The sequence below is a fragment of the Hemiscyllium ocellatum genome, chromosome 36 (genome assembly GCF_020745735.1).
Source record: "Hemiscyllium ocellatum isolate sHemOce1 chromosome 36, sHemOce1.pat.X.cur, whole genome shotgun sequence".
Classification (NCBI taxonomy): Eukaryota; Metazoa; Chordata; class Chondrichthyes; order Orectolobiformes; family Hemiscylliidae; genus Hemiscyllium; species Hemiscyllium ocellatum.
The window spans coordinates 8,298,319-8,321,100 of record NC_083436.1 but is presented as its reverse complement, the minus strand read 5'-3'; the positions used below and the strand labels follow the sequence as shown (position 1 = coordinate 8,321,100).

At 39.6% G+C, this 22,782-nt stretch overlaps 1 protein-coding gene across 5 annotated transcripts in view; it reads left to right on the top strand.

The window, feature by feature from the left end:
- LOC132833221 (short transient receptor potential channel 3) overlaps nt 1-22,782 on the top strand; it is a 101,446-nt gene that overhangs the window by 59,707 nt on the left and 18,957 nt on the right. For all 5 annotated transcript variants that reach the window (XM_060851313.1, XM_060851312.1, XM_060851311.1 and 2 more), the window contains 3 exons: nt 15,513-15,777; nt 18,584-18,779; nt 22,530-22,751. In XM_060851313.1, the coding sequence (XP_060707296.1) occupies nt 15,513-15,777; nt 18,584-18,779; nt 22,530-22,751 (683 nt within the window). The remainder of the gene's footprint in view (nt 1-15,512; nt 15,778-18,583; nt 18,780-22,529; nt 22,752-22,782) is intronic.

The window sequence follows — 22,782 nt, the reverse complement described above, 5'->3', positions numbered from 1 at the left end:
CAGTTTTCTTGGGAGGGGGATGAGGCAGAGGCCTGCCACCAGCGAGCAAATTGAGGTGATTTACAGCCTCAATCCACCACTACTGGCAGGAGAGACCAATGCCAAGTGGCCAGACGTGCAGCTTCCCTGCACAGGCTGATGTTGGGCTGGGATGAGTGCTTCAAAGGGTTCCCCACTAGCTACCCTACCCTTCACCCCTGCCTCTCTGAATCCTTTACTAATCTCAAAATGCCCAAACTGTTCCAGTCTAACACTGAACACGTTCTCAAGCCTCAAGTGCCATACTTATAGTGGCCAATGCTCATGTTGGTACTACCAGTATTAGAGAGCGGCCAGCCTTGGATTGGATGCCAGCTGTTTGAAGTGGGAAATCCTGTTCATGAGGAATGGAAATCTAACTTCCAGTCTATTCATAGCTAATTGGTTCTTCCCCCAGGCTCCTCACTGATGTTTTAGACAGGGTGGGATTTGGACAGTGACCACCACATCTTCTCATTTTAACCAATGATTTGGATTTAATGTCTGGGATACAGTTTGAACAATCAGGAGTAGAATTTATATATAATAGTGAGCTGCAAGCAGCAGGAATAACATATTTATTTTCACTATTTTATGGCATTCAATTAAAATCCTTTAATTAAATGTTGAGTGAGCTGAGGATATATGATAAGAGGACTGATGTTTGTGCTGGGGATAGTACAGGATAGTTAGGATGCACTTTACTGAGCACAAACCATATAGCTAGGTGAATGATAGCAGTAGACATGATCTTTATGGACTTCAGTAAGGCATTCAACAAGGGTCCTCATGGTAGTCTGGTTAGCAAGGTTAGATCTCATGGCTCACAGATAGAAGAACAGAGGGTGGTGGTGGATGGTTGCTTTTCAGACTGAAGGCCTATGACCAGTGGTGTACCACAATGATCGGTGGTGGGCCCACTACTTTTCGTCATATGACAACAGACAATAGACAATAGGTACAGGAGTAGGCCATTCTGCCCTTCGAGCCTGCACCACCATTCAATATGATCATGGCTGATCATCCTTAATCAGTATCCCGTTCCTGCCTTATCTCCATAACCCTTGATATAAATGAACATAGGAGGTATAATTGGTAAGTTTGCAGATGACATCAAAATTAAAGATGTAGTGGACAGCGAAGAAGGTCACCTCAGATTACAACAGGATCTTGATCAGATGGGCCAGTGGGCTGAGGAGTGGCAGGTGGAGTTTAATTTAGATAAATGTGAGGTGCTGCATTTTGGAAAAGCAAATCTTAGCAGGACTTCTACACTTAATGGTAAGGTCCTGTGGAATGTTACTGAACAACACTCTGCTGGATAGTGAAGAAAGCATTTGGTATGCTTTCCTTTATTGGTCAGAGTATTGAGTACAGGAGTTGGGGGGTCATGTTGCGGCTGTACAGGACATTGGTTAGGCCACTGTTGGAATATTGCGTGCAATCCTGGTCTCCTTCCTATCGGAAGGATGTTGTGAAACTTGAAAGGGTTCAGAAAAGATTTACAAGGATGTTGCCAGGTTTGGAGGATTTGAGCTACCGGGAGAGGTTGAATAGGCTGGGAGTGTTTTCCCTGGAGCATCGGAGGTTGAGGGTCACCTTATAGAGATTTATAAAATCACAAGGAGCATGGATAGTGTAAAGGAACAAGGTCTTTTCCCTGAGGTGGTGGAGTCCAGAACTAGAGGGCATAGGTTCAGGGTGAGAGGGGAAAGATATAAAAGGGACCTAAGGGGCAACACTTCATGCAGGAGGTGGTACGTGTATGGAATGAGCTGCCAGAGGAAGTGGTGGAGGCTGATACAGTTACAGCATTTAAAAGGCATCTGGATGGGCAATAGGAAGGGTTTAGAGGGATAAGGTCTAGATTAGGTTAGAATATCTGGATGGCATAAATGAGTTGGACTGAAGGGTCTGTTTCTGTGCTCTCTATCTCTATGACTCTATGACAATACATTGGACTCTATTTTGTGGTAATACTGATGAGCCAATGACATTACTGTGAATCAGTAGGCCAGGACAGGTAAAGATGACAGTTTACTTCTGTCAAGAATATTAATTAACTAGATGGGTTTTTGAAACAATTACCAATAGTTTCTTGGTTGCTATTGCTAAGACTAATTAATTGAATGTAAATTCCACTGTTACTTTGGTTGAATTTGAGCACATATCACCAGAGCGTTAGTCTGTGCCTCTGAATTGCAGGTGCACTGTCATTGCCATTTTACTGATTGTTAAATGGCAGGGCTGACCTTGAAACAGTATAGTATACAGTAGGGCAGAGTTTTGAGAAGATTTGTAGCTCAAGTTGAGGTTTTGGATGTAGGTTTGCTCGCTGAGCTGAAAGGTTCATTTCCAGACATTTCAGTGGTAACATCTTCAGTGGGCCTCCTGTAAAGCAATGTTGAAAATTCCTGCTTTCTATTTATATGTTTGGGTTTCTTTGGGTTGGTGATGTCATTTCCTGTGATGAAGTCACTTCCTGTTCCCTTTCTCAAGGGGTGGTAGATAGAGTCTAACTCGATGTGTCTGTTGATAGAATGCCAGTTGGAATGCCAAGCTTCTAGGAATTCTCGTGCGTGTCTTTGTTTGGCTTGTCCTAGGATGGATGTGTTGTCCCAGTCGAAGTGGTGTCCTTCCTCATCCATATGTGAGGATACTAGTGAGAAAAGGTCATGTCTTTTTGTGGCTAGTTGGTGTTCATGTATCCTGGTGGCTAGTTTTCTGCCTATTTGTCCAAAGTAGTGTTTGTTATAGTCCTTGCAAGGTATTTTGTAAATGACCTTAGTTTTGCTCATTGTCTGTATTGGGTCTTTCAAGTTCATTAGCTGCTGTTTTAGTGTGGTGGTGGGTTTGTGGGCTACCATGATGCCAAGGGATCTGAGTAGTTTGGCAGTCATTTCTGAGATGTCTTTGATGTAGGGAGAGTGGCTAGGGTTTCTGGACGTGTTTTGTCTGCTTGTTTGGGTTTGTTGCTGAGAAATCGGTGGACTGTGTTCATTGGGTACCCATTCTTTTTGAATACATGGTATAGGTGATTTTCCTCTGCTCTGCGTAGTTCCTCTGTGCTGCGGTGAGTGTTGGCTCTTTGAAATAATGTTCTGATGCAGCTTCGTTTGTGGGTGTTGGAATGATTGCTTCTGTAGTTCAATATTTGGTCCGTATGTGTTGTTTTTCTGTAGACGTTGGTTTGAAGTTCCCCATTGGCTGTTCGCTCTACTGTGACATCTAGGAATGGCAGTTTGTTGTTGTTTTCCTCCTCTTTAGTGAATTTTATGCCAGTAAGGGTATTATTGATGGTCTTGAAGGTTTCCTCTAACTTGTTTCGTTTAGTGATGTCAAAGGTGTCATCCATGTAACAGACCCAAAGTTTGGGTTGGATGGTTGGTAGAGCTGCTTGTTCGAGTCACTGCATTACGGCCTCTGCTAAGAACTCTGATATTGGAGATCCCATGGGTGTTCCATTGGTTTGTCTGTAGGCTTTGTTGTTGAAGGTGAAGTGGGTGGTAAGGCATAGGTCCACTAGTGTGATTATATTCTCCTTGTTGATGAAGTTGGTGGTGTTTGGTGTGTGTGTCTTTGGGTCTTCTAATAGTGTAGTCAATGTTTCCTTGGCCAGGTTAATGTTGATTGATGTGAACAGGGCTGTTATATCAAAGGAGACTATTATTTCATCCTCTTCTATCTTGGTGTCTTTGGTCTTCAGGAATTCTTGGGTGGCGTGGATGGAGTAGTGTGAGCCTTCTGCTAAGTATTTTAGTCTTTTGTGTAGTTCCTTGGCCAATCTGCAAGTTGGTGTTCCAGGTAGCGAGACTATGGATCTGAGAGAGGCTCCTGGTCTGTGAATTTTGGGTAATCTGTAGAAGCGTGGTGTGTTGGATCCATCTGGTTTCATTTTTTGGAAGTTGCTCTTATTTATTTGTCCAGATTTCTGAAGTTTTTTGAGTAGCGCTGTGATTTGGTTCTCTAGTTGTGGGGTCGGGTCTATCGCCACTTGTTGGTAAGTGTTGGTATCTGTAAGTAGTGCGTTTGCTTTGTCAATGTAGTCTCTTCGATTTAGAATGACTGTCAAGCGTACTTTGTCTGCAGGTAGGATAACAATGTTTTTTTTTAGTCTTTCCAATGCTTTCCTTTCTTGTGTATTGAGTGTGTAACCTTTCTTTTTTCTGTTTAATGTTGGTGTGACGACCTCTCTGATGGGTTTCTTCTATGGATTGGTTGTCTTTTAGTGTTGTTTCTAATGCTGCTAAGAAATCTTTCTTGGCCACATCCTGGCAGCTGTAATTTAACCCTCTTACTAAGATGTTTTTTTCAGTGTCTGTTAGGGGTCGGTCAGAAAAGTTTTTTATCCATGCTTCTGTGTTGTCAGTGTAGTTACTTTGTGTAAGTTTGTCTAGGTTTTTCTGCAGGTCTAGTTTTTTCATTGTCTGCGTTTGTCGCTGTCTAATATCTATGGCTTGTTGTACTGTGTCTGTCCATTCATGGTCTGTTGCATGAGTGAGTAAAGATTTTTGATGCAAAATTTCTTGGTTGTATTTACGGAGTCTGTTGTGGCAGAGAATAAGCCAGACATAATGAGTAATGTGTTTTATGGTTTTGAAGGGGTTTTGGATAACTGTGTTTATTTTTATATGGGCTCCTAAAAGAATCAAGTTTTTGAAGAGGCTGTTTGCTTAATTTGACATTTTCATGAGCATCTGAAAATCTTCCCTATATACTATAGGTAGTATATTGTGGTTCCATAGTAGATACTGGGTGAGTGGGCATGAGGGCGATGGAAGGTGAATACAGGTATGAAAGAGTTGTTGTGGGTGTATTTGTTGGGAGGAGTCATGTACAGTATGAGTCATTGTCCCAGCAAGTAGGTATAGAATCGAAGGTGTAGAATCCATAAAGTGTGGAAAAAGGCCCTTCGGCCCAACAAGTTCACACCGATCTTCCGAAGAGTAACCCTCCCAGCCACATATCCATACTCTATTACTCTACATTTACCTAACTGATACATCCCTGAATGCTATGGACAATTTAGCACGGCCAATTCACCTAATATGCACGTGTTTGGATTGTGGGAAGAAACCAGAGCACCTGGAGGAAACCCACACAGACATGGGGAGAATGTGCAAACTCCATACAGACAATTGCCCAAGGCTGGAATCGAACCCGGGTTCCTGGTGCTGTGAGCAGCAGTGCTAACCACTGAACCACCATGTCACCCGTAAGTAAATTTTGGTAAATCGTTTAATTTGTGTACTTACATTTCCAAGGATTATTTCATAGCATTTCCGCAAGCGCTTGTCCCCTTTTTGTCCTTTAGTTCTAGCCAAATTGACTCTGCGCTTGGATCGTCTAAGACATCCTGTTTCTCCAGCTCTCCATAACTAGTACTACTCCTCTTCATTTCCTTCCTATTCTATCTTTCTTGAATTTCTGTACCCAGGAATATTTAACGCATAGTCTTGCCCATCTGGAGCCAGGTTTCTTGTCATCATAACATCAAAATTCCACATGGCAATCTGTACCTGCAACTGCCCAGTCTTATTTATTATGCTTCATAAATTCACAAACATGCAGAGCAACCCTGATTTCGACTTCATTTTTTTCCCTTCCTTACTTTGCTTTCACCTATTAACTTGTTGTCTATGTTTGTGCCAGTTGTCTCTTTAAGTATTTTGTGACTCCTGGTCTCCTTTGCCATTCTCCCTTGGTACCCATATTTCTGCCATGTTACTTTAAAGCCTTCCCAATAGCCTAAGCAATATGCCCTGCAAGGAACTCAGTCCCAGTTTTGTTGAGGTACATTGTACCTGGCTTTACAGGAGCCATTTCCTTACCACACCTCACACTCTCCCGCAAGGCTTCCCAGTGTCCCAGGAATCTAAAACCCTCACTCCTGAACCATCTTTTCAGCCGTGCATTCAATGTCTGGGCAAACGTTTGTTTGATAATCGTTCCACTGAAGCTCCTTCTGATGTTTTGTTGGCACGGTGGCACAGTGATGAGGCAGCACGGTGGCACAGTGGTTAGCACTGCTGCCTCACAGCGCCAGAGACCCGGGTTCAATTCCTGCCACAGGCTGTCTGTGTCAAGTTTGCACATTCTCCCTGTGTCTGCGTGGGTTCCCTCCAGGTGCTCCGATTTCCTCCCACAGTCCAAAAATGTGCAGGTTAGGTGAAATGGCCATGCTAAATTGCCCATTTAGTGTTATGGGAAGGGGTAAATGTAGGGGAATGGGTCTGGGTGGGTTACTCTTCGGAGGTAAGTGTGGACTTGTTGGGCCGAAGAGCCTGTTTCCACACTATAAGTAATCTAATCATAAAGGTGTTTTAGAATAAATATGTGCAAATTCCTCATGTCACTGCCACAAATCCAAATCCCCCGGACCAGACAAGATGAGTATAGGAGCAGTTGCCAGCTTTCAGGTGTATGATGTGGAAAAAGTTTCAGAGATCACAAGAGATACTAAATGGGGAATTCTGATCCATAATGGAGAGTTTTGTATATTGTGACGATGCTGTCCCAGTAACAAGGTCATGTTATCCTTGGACATTTTCCAAGAGGGGTCATAAAGGCACAAGTGTATATTTGTCTAGAAATGGTTACTTTGAACTATGGCAGGAGAGTGGCCAGTTCTCCCAGTTCAGGTTTTTCTTCCAGTTCGGTTTAGTATTAGCAGGCAGGCAAAAACTGCTAGGGACCTAGAGAAGCAGCTACAGTGAAAAGAGGTTCCATGTTTTAATCAAGGTCTTGCCTGAACTTTCTGACTGAAAACACCTGCCTGTCAGAACCTGTGTTTGAATTTACCTTTTGTCAAGGGATGTGCTTGTGGGATGTTGCAGGGATTGAAACAGCTTTGTTCAGTTGCAATATCATGTCCGGTTGGGTTATCAAATAAGTTAAGTTATTCTAAATTCTGTTTACCTTTGTTCGTGTTTCATCTGTAATGTTTGAAAAAATTTAAAGCTAAATGGTTTGATCAGCTGCATCACTTCTGCAATGTACACATCACATCTGCTGAAAACAAAATAAAAGTTAGGGTCTGGGCTACCTTCTTAAAACATTTTCAGGACATCTGGCCTGGTCTATAACAATATCCATTGGAGAAAGGATACAAAATGCAATGGTGCAACAAGAGAAGTGTGGACCTTAAGCTGCTCTTAAGTTGCAGACTTTTCTTGTGGATTTCTTATGGTTATTATATATCAGAAGCAGAAAATTTTTATTTTAAATCATGTTTTGGAACTTTATAGTCCAAAAGAAAATACACAAAGGCAAAAAAGAATGCAAAGAAGGAGAGATTTTTATTCACACAGAGACCTCCATGTATTTGTTGAGTGTCAATCTGGAGAGGGATTTTTTTTTTCTCTGTTTGAAATTTGCACAGTTCAAAAAAATGTGAAAATTATGAGGACATGGATAAGGTGAATAGCAAGGGCCTTTTCCCTCGGAGTTCAAAATTAGAGGGCATAACTTTAAGGTGAGAGGAGAAAGTTATAAAAAGGACCAGAGGGGGAACTTTTTTTTACACAGGGTGATTCATGTGCAGATTGAATTGCGAGAGGAAATGGTGGATGCTGGTACAATTTCAACATTTAGAAGACATTTGGATGTGGACATGACTAGGAAATGTTTGGAGGAATATGGGCCAATCATAGGTGGGATTGGTTTAGTTTAGGAACATGGTCAGTGTGGACTAGTTGGATGGAACGGTCTGTTTCCATGTTGTATGACTCTATGACTTTATGACTCTATAACCTCTTTGTCTTTCTAACTGCTGACCTGCTTCAGCCTGGAGGTAAGTTCTGGCAGGTTTTTTTCTCCTGCCTCAACTAAAATGACATAAGAAACCTCCACTTTTCAAAAGTTCATGACATTCGTACTTAATTTAGGTTCAAATTGGAGATAGCAGGAGAGAATCCAGTTCTGAGTAGGTAAATAACCTGGTCATTTAAAATATTGTATGTCAGCTATGGGTCACTTTTGCCTTTGGGTCCTATGTGGACCATAAGAAATAGGAACAGGATTAGGCCATTCAACTCCCCAGTCTGTTCCACCATTCAATAGGATCATGGCTGATCCAACCTTCCTCAGGTCCACATTCCTGCCCTCGCCCCATAACCCTTGATTCCTCGACTGATCAAGAATCTATCTCAGCCTTAAATATATAGAAGGACTCTGTGCCCAAGGTCTCTGTGGTAACATGTTCCAAAGACTCCCAAACTGCTGAGAAAAAATTCCTTATCATCTCAGTCTTACGTTAGCACCTCTTAATTCTAAGATTATGCCCTCTGGTCCTAGATTTTCCAAATGGCTAGTTCTCCCTTTATTCTGTGAGATCTAACCTTGCTAACCGGTCTCCCATGGGGAACCTTGTCGAACACCTTACTGAAGTCCATATAGATTACATCTACCATTCTGCCCTCATCAATTCTCTTTGTTACTTCTTCAAAAAACTCAATTGAGTTTGTGAGACAGGATTTCCCACGCACAAAGCCATGTTGACTATCCCAAATCAGTCCTTGCCTTTCCAAATACATGTACATCCTGTCCCTCAGGATTCCCTCCAACAACTTGCCCGCCACTGACATCAGGCTTACTGGTCTATAGTTCCCTGGATTGTCCTTACCACCCTTCTTAAACAGTGGCACCATGTTTGCCAACCTCCAGTCTTCCGGCACTACACCTGTGACTATCGATGATACAAATATCTCAGCAAGAAGCCCAGCAATAACTTCCCCAGCTTCCCACAGAGTTCTAGGGTACACCTGATCAGGTCCTGAGGATTTATTCACCTTTATGCATTTCAAGACACCCAGCACTTCCTCCTCTGAAATATGGACATTTTGCAAGGTGTCACCATCTATTTCGCCACTTCCTATGTCTTCCATATCCTTTTCCACAGTAAATGCTCACTGGTTAAAAGTTGACATTGTGAAAAAGAACCCCTTATCCCTACTCACTGTTTCCTGTTCATGTGCCAAGTTTCTACCCATGCAAATATATGACCTCGTACCTTATGAGTTAACCTTTTATGAGGTACCTTGTTGAAGTCCAAATACAACACATCTACTGTTTCCCCTCTATCCACTCTGGTTGAGACTTGCTTGAAAAATTCTAATAAATTAGACATGATTTCCCTTTCATGAAACTGATTCTGATTGATTGGATTATGATTTTCCAAATTTTCTGCTATTGCTTGTTTACTAATTGAAACCAATACTTTTCCAACAATAGATGTTAGGCTAATCAATCTTTAGTTAACTGCCTTTTCCTTTCTTTCCTGTTTTGATTGGGGGTGGGAGTTCACATTAGCAGTTTCCAATCCTCTTGTACTTCTCCAGAATCCAAGGAACTTTGAAAAATGACAACCAATGCATCACCTTCCAAACCCATAACCACGTCCATCTAGAAGGACAAGGGCAGCAGATACATGAGAACACCACCATCTTCAAGTTCGCCTCCAAGTCACTCACTATCCTGACTTAGAAATATATCATTCCTTCAGTGTCACTGAGTCAAAATCCTGAAATTCCCTTCCTAATGGCATTATGGGTCAACCCATAGCAGGTGAACTGCAGCAGATAAAGAAAGCAGCTCACCAGCACCTTCTCAAGGGCAACTTGGGACAGGCAATAAATTCTGGCTAGCCAATGATGCCCACATCCACAAATGATCCACCATCTCAATAGCTTCCTCTTTTAGGATCCTAGGATACAAGCCATCAGGACCAGGGGACATTTCTGCCTTTAGCTCCATTAGTTTGTTTATACTACTTCTTTAGTGATAGTGATGGTATTTAATTCCTCCATCATATTGTTTAGTATGTTTGTAGTATGAATGTTCAAAGTATTTTCCATCATAATGACTGATGCAAAATATCTATTTTAATTTCTTTGCCATTTCCTTAGTTCCTCCAAACTGCCTCACCATTCGTTTTCTAAGGGCCCAATGTCCACTTTGACTTCTCCCTTTTTATATATTTAAAATTGTTATTATCAGTTTTTATATTCCTCACTAGTTTGCCCTTGTCGTTTATTTTCTCTGTCCTTTTTGCCCTTTTAGTCCTCCTTTGCTGGATTCTGAATGTATTTGAGCCTTTGGGGCTATCACTGGCTTTAACTTCCTATGTACATTTTCTTTCAACTTAATGCTGTCTTTAACTTTCTTGGTTAGTCATTGTTGGTTTATTCCTCTCTTAGAATCTTTCCTCCTTACTGGGATGTATTTTTGCTGAGAGTCATGAATTAGCTCCTTCAATGTTTGCTACTACTTGTCATTTCTGCTAATATATCTGCCCAGTTCAGTTTAGTTAACTCTCTCCTCATTATAATTTCCTTTATTTAAAACACAGTTGTGTCCGATCCAAGTTTTTCACTCTCAAACTGGCTATTAAATTCTATCATGTTATGATCACTACTTCCTAGGAGAGGTTATTTATTAAACCCGACTCATGACCCATTGTCAAATCCAAGACAGCCTGCTCTTTCGTTGACTCCATAACATATTACTCTTGGAAACTATACTGAATGCATTCTATCAATTCATCGTTGTTGCTATCCTTTCTAATCTGATTGACTCAGTCAACTTGATAATTAAAGTCACTCATAATTATTGTTTTTTTTAAACACTCTCCTATTATTTATTGATAAATAGCTTTTCCCAATGAGTGACTACTCTTTGAGGGTCTGTACAATGTTCTTACCGATGTATTCTTTCCCCTGCTGTTTTCCACCTCCACCCAAACGGACTCTGTATCATCAACATCTAGATCATAGAACATAGAACAGTACAGCACAGAACAGGCCCTTCAGCCCACAATGTTGTGCCGACCACTGATCCTCATGTATGCACCCTCAAATTTCTGTGACCATATGCATGTCCAGGAGTCTCTTAAATATCCCCAATGACCCTGCCTCCACAACTGCTGCTGGCAAAGCATTCCATGCTCTCACAACTCTCTGTGTAAAGAACCCACCTCTGACATCCCCTCTATACTTTCCTCCAACCAGCTTAAAACTATGACCCCTCGTGTTAGTTATTTCTGCCCTGGGAAAAAATCTCTGGCTATTGACTCTATCTATGCCTCTCATTATCTTGTATACCTCAATGAGGTCCCCTCTCCTCCTCCTTTTCTCAAATGGAAAAAGTCCGAGTTCAGTCAACCTCTCTTCATAAGATAAGCCCTCCAGTCCAGGCAGCATCCTGGTAAACCTCCTCTGAACCCTCTCCAAAGCATCCACATCTTTCTTATAATAGGGCGACCAGAACTGGATGCAGTATTCCAAGTGTGGCCTAACCAAAGTTTTATAGAGCTGCAACAAGATCTCATGACTCTTAAACTCAATCCCCCCTGTTAATGAAAGCCAAAACACCATATGCTTTCTTAACAACCCTGTCCACTTGGGTGGCCATTTTAAGGGATTTATGTACCTGCACAACAAGATCCCTCTGTTCCTCTACACTGCCAAGAATCCTATCCTTAATCCTGTACTCAGCTTTCAAATTCAACCTTCCAAAATGCAACACCTCACATTTATCCAGGTTTAACTCCATCCGCCACCTCTCAGCCCATCTCTGCATCCTGTCAATGTCCCGCTGCAGCCTACAACAGCCCTCTATACTGTCAACGATACCTCCAATCTTTGTGTCGTCTGCAAACTTGCTGACCCATCCTTCAATCCCCTCATCCAAGTCATTAATAAAAATTACAAACAGTAGAGGCCCAAGGACAGAGCCTTGTGGAACACCACTCACCATTGACTTCCAGGCAGAATATTTTCCTTCTACTACCATTCGCTGTCTTCTGTTAGCCAGCAAATTCTGTATCCAGACAGCTACGTTCCCTGTATCCCATTCCTCCTGATCTTCTGAATGAGCCTACCATGGGGAACCTTATCAAATGCCTTGCTGAAGTCCATATACACCACATCCAAGCACGACCCTCATCAACTTTTCTAGTCACATCCTCAAAGAACTCTAAGGTTTGTGAGGCATGGCCTGCCCATCACAAAGCTGTGCTGACTGCATTTAATCAAGCCATGCTCTTCCCGATGGTCATAAATCCTATCCCTCAGAATCCTTTCTAACACCTTGCAGACGACAGACGTGAGACTTACTGGTCTGTAATTGCCGGGTATTTCCCTATTTCCTTTCTTGAAGAGAGGAATTACATTTTCATCTCTCTCCAGTCCTCAGGTACGACTCCATCTCTCACAACTGCCCTCATTCCACTACTTATTAACAGTACTACCCCACCACTCTATTTGTTCTCCCCTTGTCAAGACACTCCTTACTTACATCAAATTTTTCAGACACTTTACGTAAGTTTCAAAGTTTTCAGTTCACTGGAGCAGCCTCCTCTTTGCTATGATCGTGCAGTACCTTAACTCATCCATCCATTATCAGGATAGTCTCAGGCCCCTCCACCTCTTCCTGAACCACCCCCAACCACCACCTCTGCTTGTCTTCACTTTGATCAACTTGTCCTTTAACTTCTCTCATTTTCTTCATGTGCCCCAGTTATTCCCGTCTCTTTCCTTGTTCCAATCTTATTCAGGCCTGTCCCACACTCTTCATCTGGTAGATTAATAATATCATTGGTGCTGCTTCCCACTCTCAATCTGAACTGGAAACATTTATCAATTTCACTTTCATTTTCCACTCCCCTCTCTCACATTTACCTGATCCATCTCTGACTCCTCCCTACCCTTCCTCGACAACTCTGTTTCCATTTCTGGCGATAGGCTGACAGTCAGTATCCACTGCAAACCTACCAACTCCCACAATTACCTCAACTCTCATTCTTACACTCTGTTTCCTGTAAGAACTCCATTCCATTTTCCCACTTTCTCCCTCTCATCACATCTGTTCTGACAATGCCACCTTCCACAGGAGGGCCTCAAATGTTCATCTTCTTCCTCACCTGAGGATTCCCAATTATTATAGTTAGTAGCCCCAATCAAGGAACTCATAATATATGAGGTCCACCTGGCTCACCTTATTCCAGTCACTACAACAATTTCTGATCATTACGCTGTCAGGGGTCACTTAATTTGTACAATTTGACTGCTGCAATTCTTGCATCACAATCATGGACAACCTTACAAGTATCTTATCGACTGTAAGGGACATCTGATCGTCTAGAACAGTGCTGTATCAATGCAACTCTTTTATTTTCTTCAAGATTCATTGAAAAGAACTGCATGAACGGAGTATTTCTTCACTGTTACACAATCAGTGAATGTATATTATTGGGCCTCTCAAAGCTGCTGCTTCACTTTTTCAATTACCTGCTTGTCAGTTTCAAGTTAACCAATTCAGAAATCAGTCAGTCAATCTCTATGTAATCTGCTTGCTTTATAATTAGGAAACAACAATAAGTTTCTAAAATAAACTTAATATGCTTTTAAAGAGATAACATTTCGATAAAGTAAATTAAATTTGGCAGCTATCTGATATGTATTCAAAGAGTCATGAATGGAGAAATCACAAGTGTTGAGTATGAATTATGGAAATCTATTATAGAGAAAATATTACAAATTAGAATATAAATGCTGCAATATTCTGTTCTCAATTCACTTTGTGTTCTAAGCACACATTGGAAATAGCTGCTTTAATAAGATGGAGTGAATAACCTTTGATGGCCACCTTCAGCAATTGATCCTGGGATTGGAAATGAAAGTATACTTTGCAGCCACAGGAAAATAGTCACACGTGCTGAGAATAGAAAGGGAGAATAGCCTACTTCAAGTTCTGATGAAGAGTCATACTGGACTCCAAATGTTAACTCTGTATTTTTCTCCAAAAATGCTGCCAGACCTACTGAGTTTCTATAGCACTTTTTGCTTTTATTCCAGCATCTGCAGTATTTTGCATTTTTTATGATCTACTTTGAATTGTGTAATGATTTCAGGAAATTCCTTATGGTTACGTAGAAAATTGAAGTGCAAACGTCTTTCTAAATACAGCAAGTAGAAATACAAAATATTGGCAAGAACATGAATAGTGTATGAATAAGCTTTATAGCAAGATCTGTCTCCCATCTCTGAAATCATTGCTTTAAATGTGCAGTTTCACTCAAGAGGAATAAAAATTGGACAATTGACCTCGGAGTCTTAAAGAGGATTTATGAGGATCCATAACCAACTTCCAAGCAAAGTTCAGCACCCAGTGAGATCTAATTGTAAATTTCACACCATAATTATAACTCTTGCAACTGTAATTAAATGCAACATTCATTAAAGAAGCACAATAAGGTCCAGATAGCCCAAGCTAAGAGCTCAAACACTCTCTTGCGTTTAGACTATATTTTAACCTGGGCATATTTGTTATCAAAACTCAGAATCATAGAATCCCTATAGGGTGCAAGCAAGCCATTCAACCCATTGAGACCATCCGAAAAGCATCCCATCCACACCCACACCACTACCCTGTTCCTGTAACCCTGCGTTTTCCAAGGCTAAACCATTTAGCCTGCACATTCCTGGACAGTATGGGCAATTTAGACATGGGAAGAATGTCCTTTGATCCAATTTATCCTCAATGGATTTTGAACAGAGATTTGCTTTCTTCTCTTCAATAGTTATTGCTGAAGCCATTCTGAGGTACAAATCTGAAGATCTGTAATAGCATTTTATCATGGAAAAAGAGAGCAAGTATTTTTCATGAATGTATTTTATGCTGAGATTAGGGCCATAAAAAACACCTTTTATACTTTGACATTTTTAAGACCATAGACCATGGACAATTGACTTAATTACTTTAAGCATTACTGTCAGTACTGATTCCCATTGATCTGATTAGTTGCAGTCTGACATTGTATATTATTTTGTTCCTCAAAGCTGAGGAAACCAAGGGCAGAACAAGATATATTCCAGAAAAGCTGAGCACATTGTTAAGGGTTCACTAAATTTACCTAGAGATTGAGTTATTGGGAGTACTTCAGTTCAAAGGTCCATTTATGGGAGCAATCAGTGACCTTACTATAACCTAAAACCATCATATTAATCTCCCTGATACTCTTCATATATTTCCCCTCTTTCTATAGCTCTTCAAATTAAGCAGATACTAGCCAGTTTCTGACAAGTTTCCCCTGTTTTGTCTGGCTGTTTGTTCCCTGTTTTTACATAACCATTATTCTCTCAAAAATAAAAATGAAATTAAAGAAAGAAAATATTTCAAATACTCAGTCAGTCAGCATCTGTGGAGAAAGAATGAAAAGGTTGACATTTTACATTGATGGCCTGGCCAGAACTGATGAAAATTCATTTGCTTGAAACACTAACTCTGTTTCTATTCCCAGTATTTTATGTCATTTTTCTCTATTTGACCACACACCAGGTTTTATCAATTCATTACTTTGTATATGCATATGATATTTGGAATGTGATGCAGTAGTTATTCTAGTTTCTTTAAAGGGATAAATTTTGCAATTATTTCAAACAGGGGAACAACATATAATAATTCTTCTGCTAACAATTTTTCTCTTGTCTTTTTAGCCAGAGATAGATGGGTTCCTTCTGATCCTCAGATCATATCGGAAGGCCTCTATGCAATAGCTGTTGTTCTTAGTTTTTCACGAATCGCTTATATTCTGCCTGCAAATGAAAGTTTTGGTCCATTACAAATTTCCCTTGGAAGGACAGTGAAAGACATATTCAAATTCATGGTCATTTTTATTATGGTATTTCTTGCTTTCATGATTGGGATGTTTATCCTGTATTCCTACTATCTTGGTGCAAAAGTAAATCCAGCCTTCACAACGTGAGTACAAACTTTGATAATTTATTAAGTATTTTAGAACATAATAATATTCCTGCTAGCTTTCTCCCCTTCCTTCGTTTCCCAGGACCACACACTAATTGTGTTTGAGAAGGCAGGTGCAGGAACTGTTTTTAGCAAACCATCAATGTCACTCCAAATCAACTGCTTCAAGTTCAATAGAAATATTAGGGGGAAAGGTGAATTTCACTCTGATTTTCAAATGAAGTTGTACTGAACATCTACTTGCTACACATGTACAGGGATGCAGATTATAAGTGGAAAACGTACTGGGGTTCAGAAATCGATTACACTTCTTAATACTTTATGGTGCAATATGCAGGTGCTTTAAAATGCTACACCAATGTATTTCTTGTGGTACTGCCAAATTCTTGACCTTCTGATAAATCTGATTACTTAAAAGGGAAAACAGAACCCATTTTATAACATAATGTTTCTGTTGCTCAGCAAAATGACAGTTTACAGTGTTAATGACATTAGTGTCTGCATTCCAAGGACATTTAGAGATGCAGAGTGAGATAAATTTCACCCCTTCTGCTTGGTGGAAATAGTCTTATACCTGTGGCATTGAACTTTACATTGTCTGTTCCTACTTTATCCTATTTTAACTTGCCTAGCAGCCTCATTTATTAATGCAGATGACATAGAGTGCAAATTTTGTTTCCCTACTGTGCAGCTCATGGGTCATTGCTGCTCCACTCAGTAAAACCTGAAGGTCAAAGGAAAGAAACAGACAAAAAGTTAAATGAAAAATTACTTTTGTGGAAAACCAAAAGAATTGGAGTGCTCCTTTTGCCTCCACTAGAATAATATTAACTGTTACTGCCACAAAGTATCTCACTCCCACTATTTGTGTGTGTGTGTGTGTGTGTGTGTGTGTTTGGGCTCCTTCTTCAAACCTAAAGTGGTACAGCATGGATGAGGATAGCCACATTTTGGTCTATTTACAGATCACATGAATATGGTCTATATTGCTCCAAAGAATGTTAGAAATATATCAGTTTCCGATGTGTCTCCTACAAGCTCCTTCTTTACTCTGACCAAGACCTCATTACCTCATCGCAATGCGTGTTGGTCCCTGAACCTAATCAAGTGTTAAGCCTTTCAGACTCGTATGCAATTTCTCGGATTCTGGAAGATGCAATTCAACATGATGACCTCTCCCTTATTGCTCACCCATCACTCTATATCCCCAGTCCACTAACAACAATATAATCACCTGGGAAAAGCAAGAAAGAAAAAAATTACTAGCCATTTCCAAGTTAGGTTTATGCAGAGAGTCCTCATATAGTCCTTTAAAATCTGATATTAGTTTGGTGAATCTGTGTTGTACTATTAAAACCAATATATATTTTCTGTAGTTCAGTGCCCAAAACTAAGCATGGTCCTCCAGATGGGTCTGACCAAAACTATGCACAACTAAAACATAAGTCTCTTTTAGTGCACACGTTCTTAAAGTAAATGCTAACATTTCATTAGCCTTTAAGATTACTTTTTGTACCTGTGGACTAATATTGACTGATTTATGTACATGGAAACTTGCTTGAGAGAAAAGTTATCATAATATCCCTAGATTCCAGCATTCAACATATATATTTGATATTTAACATGTTTGGTTTCCCACAATGAAAACTTATGTTCTCAGTTTTGTTATCACAGCATGGTACTGAACAGAAACCAATTATGGAGAAAAAAGGATAACAGAACAAATGAATCTGATTCATTCTTGTGCACCTCCTAGTTACTCATTTCATAAAGATATCATTGGTGATCTCGGAGAGAATTTACATTCTGTCTTCTAAGTGAAATATAATTTCCATATTGAATCTGGAAAGAAGAGAAGAAAACAATGAAGAGGTGTACAGAAGGCAAAAATAGACTGGATTAAAACAAAATTTGCATTTAGACATAACTAATGGACATTTCAAAGCACATTCAAATGTATTCAATGTTGCACACTTAAAAATCATTAACAAACAGGGAACAGGGTATTAAATATTAACATTTTTCTTAGATGAATGCAAGCAGTTTTAAGAATAAAGTTGATGAGCATGAAAGATGAATCAGAAAGTTAAGGCAGAAAGTGGAGTGACATTTTTTGCAAATGAGAGACTTGTTAGAATGGAACTAGATGCTGGAAATGTACTGAGTCTTTTTGGACAAAGTTAAAGCATGATAATGAGAAAACAGTCATAGGAGTATGCAAAGGGAATTTATACAGTTTTGAGGGAAATGATTACAAATGTTAGACTAGGGAATTTGAGACTGTTCTCTTTTTAGTAGGGAAAATTGAGAAGAGCTTTGATAGAGGTGCACATGATTACTACATGTTTAGATAACCCGCCCAGAGAACAGCAGTTTCCACTAACTGATGCTGTAAGGAATAGCATACAGATAAAAGGTTTCAGACAAGTCATGCAAGTGAATGTGAGGAGGAACATTTTTTTACACTGTGTGTAAGTGACTAGAACTTACTGCCTACAAGGGTGGTGGAAGTGGAGAAAATCAATGATTTCGAAAGGAAATTGAATTGTACTTGAGGGAAATAAATTTGTAGGGATTACATAAGGATAGAAAACAAAAATAAATTGATCAAAAAGCTAAATTGTAAACAATTTTAATAGAAGCTATACGTTAATTAATTTTATTTAAAAATATTCCTCTCGGCCAATAATGTAGTGTTACAATCAGATTTTACCTTTACAGAAGTATTTTAAATTATTAATAGTTTAACAAAGTATGCTGTTACATGTGAACATCATAAATTTAAAACTATTGCCTTCCTCAGAGTTGAAGAAAGTTTCAAGACACTATTCTGGTCAATCTTTGGTTTGTCTGAAGTATCTTCTGTTGTCCTCAAATATGACCACAAATTCATTGAGAATATTGGATATGTTTTATATGGAATATACAACGTCACTATGGTGGTGGTCTTGCTCAACATGCTGATTGCCATGATCAATAGCTCATATCAAGAAATTGAGGTAGGATGTACTGTGTGCTTTAATACTTTAGATACTATGCAAATATTAGCCTCGGTTTTAACCACTGTGACAAGATGGAGAAGATTTGGGCGAGTAATATTGAAATATCAGGTTTGGGCAACATGTCATTCTGCCCACTCTTTTAGATTTTAGACTACAGAAATCAGGTCATGAACAAAACTCTCTCAAGGCATATTTTAATTTACATACGAAAGCAAATGGTGATATAATAGGTGCTGTGACTTGTATTTAAACTGAACTGTGGGAAGTCTAAGTTATATGTCTCCCATCAGTTGGTCAAAGTGGAACATGACAACTCCCCAAAACAGAGAGCTCTTTTTATACAAATCGTTGATTAGGTAACAAGGTAGGTTAATTAATTAAGTTAAATAATTACATTTCCTTGTAGGCCATTTCCTTGCATGGCCTACAAGTGATTTTTGAGCCTCCCACATTTACTTTCAAAATGTTGACCACCCCAACTACCCAATTACTGATGCTCCTTTCATGAAGCAGAGAACTGCCCCAATGATTCCTGGCTGTTGTCCCAATGTCCACTGGCCTACCAGTTTCAAGACTAGGGCAGCCATATGTTAATGAGGCCTCTATTTAACATTGGAATAGTCTCCACATCTATGGCCTTGTGGTTTCTTCAGCTATTTGGGTTTCCTGTACGAGCTCCACAGTTCCCTGTTAACATCAGAGCAATTATATTCATCATCATTGAAGTTCCATTTGTATATCAGAGTCAGTATAGATGGGAATTCTGTCCCTGACTTACACAAAGTCAGTATAACATATTCTCAGGCAGGCAGAAGTGGGTACTGCAGATGCAGGAGATTAGAGTCGAGATTAGAGTGGTGCTGGAAAAGCACAGCAGGTCAGGCAGCATCCGAAGAGCAGGAAAATCAATGTTTCGGGCAAAAGCCCTTCATTGTAACATATTCTCAGACCTAGCTGCATTGAAAGATGCAATCAACAATGTGTATTCACCCGCTTCTTCTGACAAGCACCACCTATTACAGTAAATTGTATGATTCAGTTTGATGCACATTATGAACTGAATCAAGTGGTCCAATTCCCCTCACCCCACACTCTCACTTAATTTGTTTAATTTACAGCCATCTCAAAACTAGCAACATGTCCGCTGGTTTTAAACAAATCAAAGAAGTGCGTGCAAATCTGCCTGATTACGTTAATGGAAGTGCAGTTCAAACTGAGACTGTGTCTCATTTGGATACTACTGCATTCAGACAACCTCAATATCATACAGTTAGACGAAAAGAAAGTAGGTCCAATGGAAGTGAGAAACTGGCATCAATCAGGGAGATAGAGTGATGATGTGATGTAAGGTGAATGATTTACATACATCTGTAAATATTATTGATTCTAGGTTTGGATTTTGATCTAATGGCATGTGTATTTTGGACTGTATGTATGAGGGATGTTTGACTTATTTCAGGACCCATGTTTTTTTTAAAAAACATGAGATGGAGAGACTGGATGAAAATGGAGATATATTTGCCTTGGGAAAGTGGTATGAGCAGACAGAATAATTAGGAAAGAGCAATAACTTGTTTTCAGTGAGAAAAATTGTGAATTTCATTTTGTTTTTGCTTAGGAAACAGCCTTAGGTTGAAACGCTTTTAGTTTTGTTCACAGAATGTCTAGTTGAAGTTAGATGTAAGCAACAAGTTTTTCTGAAGAAAGGAGAAAATACAGAACAGTTAACAAATAGGTTAGCTCAGTTTAAGAATTTTAGTTTGGAAGTACCTGACCTATATGTTTGGCTGGAATCATAAAGGGATTATTCAAAGTTGAGAAAGTCTAGGTTTAGTTGTATAAATAATCAAGAAATAGGCTATCAAACTCTTAAGACAAGAAATTGAAAGAAACAGTTAAGTTGATCCTAAAGATAGAATAAAAAAGAGAATTCTCTCCAGTGTTTCAATACTGAAAGTTTTATTTTTATTCTGTTTTGAAATTTTCCAAATTTTCTTATATAAATAGTATGATATTCTATTTTTTGTGTAATAAACTTCTATTTTATTGTTAAAATCAAATCTGAGCATTGTATGTTTATGTTTCAGTGAAAGATCACCTTTTTAAATTAAAAAAAAGCAAAATATAATCTATCAAGTCAGATTTCAGTGTGGAATCTGATTCATTCAGTAATGTCAACTGGGCTCATAACAATGGGCTCATAACAATGATGATCACTAATTAAAGAACAACCAATTGGAAAAGGAAATAGTGATTGTTAGAGCAGTGTATGGGAATTATGAGATTGGAGTGTGGTGACTGGGGAAGGAAGAAGTAGTAATCAGAGGGAGTGAAGTTCCAGGAATCGAGGTATTGCTATGCAATGATTGACAGGGTGGCTGAAAACTGCATTTGCAACTGACTGGATGTAGGATGGTAGGCAAAAGTGAGGACTGCAGATGCTGGAAACCAGAGTTTAGATCAGAGTAGTGTTGGAAAAGCACAGCATCCAAAGAGCAGGAAAATCGGATGTAGGATGGTGCCAATCAAAGAAAACAATAATATTTAGGAAATGAAGTGGTGGTGATCTTGGAGAGTGGTGACAGTTGCTAGGAGACGGAGGTGTAAATATTGGAGACATAAGCAATAGTAATTGGGGGTTGGGTAGATGTAACCATGGAAACTAAAGTGATTAGAGTTATAGAGTGCATGGAAATACACCCTTTGATCCAACTTGTCCATGCCGACCAGATATTCCAACCCAATCTAGTCCCATCTGCCAGCACCTGGCCCATATCCCTCCAAACCCTTCCTATTCATATACCCATCCAAATGCCTTTTAAATGTTGCAATTGTACCAGCCTCCACCACTTCCTCTGGCAGCTCATTGCATACACGTACCATCCTCTGCATGAAAAAGCTGCCCCTTAAGTCTCTTTTATATCTTTCCCCTCTTACCTTAAACCTATGCCCTCTAGTTCTGGACTCCCCCACCCCAGGGAAAAGACTTTGTCTATTTATCCTATCCATGGCCCTCATGATTTTATAAGCCTCTGTAAGGTCACCTGTCAGCTTCCGATGCTCCAGGGAAAACAGCCCCATCCTATTCAGCCTCTCCCTACAGCTCAAATCCCCCAACCCTGGCAACATCCTTGAAATAGTTCAGAAAAGATTTACAAGTTTCACAATATCCTTCTGATAGGAAGGAGATCAGAATTGCACACAATGAGCAACGCTGAAGTGGTGGTCGTAGTGGAGATTTGACACTGGGGAGATAAAGTGGTAAGGATTGGGGCAATGGAGTTGCAACAGTTGGGTATGTAAAGAACCAGTGATGATGAGGAAGAGTAGTGGTGGCAAATGGGAGAAAAGGTCACATTTGAGAGGAGAATGAATCAGAATTACACAGAGTTGTGGTCATCAAGCAGTGTGATGATATTTGGGTTAGGGCACGAATAAGAAATATTTGGAGTGACATGGGTTGAGTGAAGACATGTGGGACTAGGTTAGTTTGGGATTATGGTTGGCATGGACTTGTTAGACTGAAGGGTCTGTTTCCAAGCTGTACGACTCTATGACTAAGTTTTATTGTAGAGGAACATTTAATTTAAAATGCCAACAATTTTATTTTTAAATAATTTCACCAAGTAAATGTATTTGTTCTAATAGGAATCTGAACTTTTAAAATGATTTTTTATTGACCTTGTTATTAGCATTTTGTTATTACTGCCAATCTGACTATGTCTTTTATGTCTCTTTTTCCCTTAGGATGATGCAGATGTGGAATGGAAATTTGCTCGATCAAAGCTATGGCTTTTCTACTTTGACCATGGGAAAACCTTACCCCCTCCGTTCAGTCTTGTGCCTACTCCAAAATCGTGCATTAGTTTAATACTAAAAATCAAAAACTGTCTCATTGATCTATTCAAATGCAGAAGGAAAAGATTGAAGAGAGATGTAGAGATTGGAATGTTGAATTCAAAATCTAGGGTATGCATGTCAACAGTTTAAAAAGACTTGT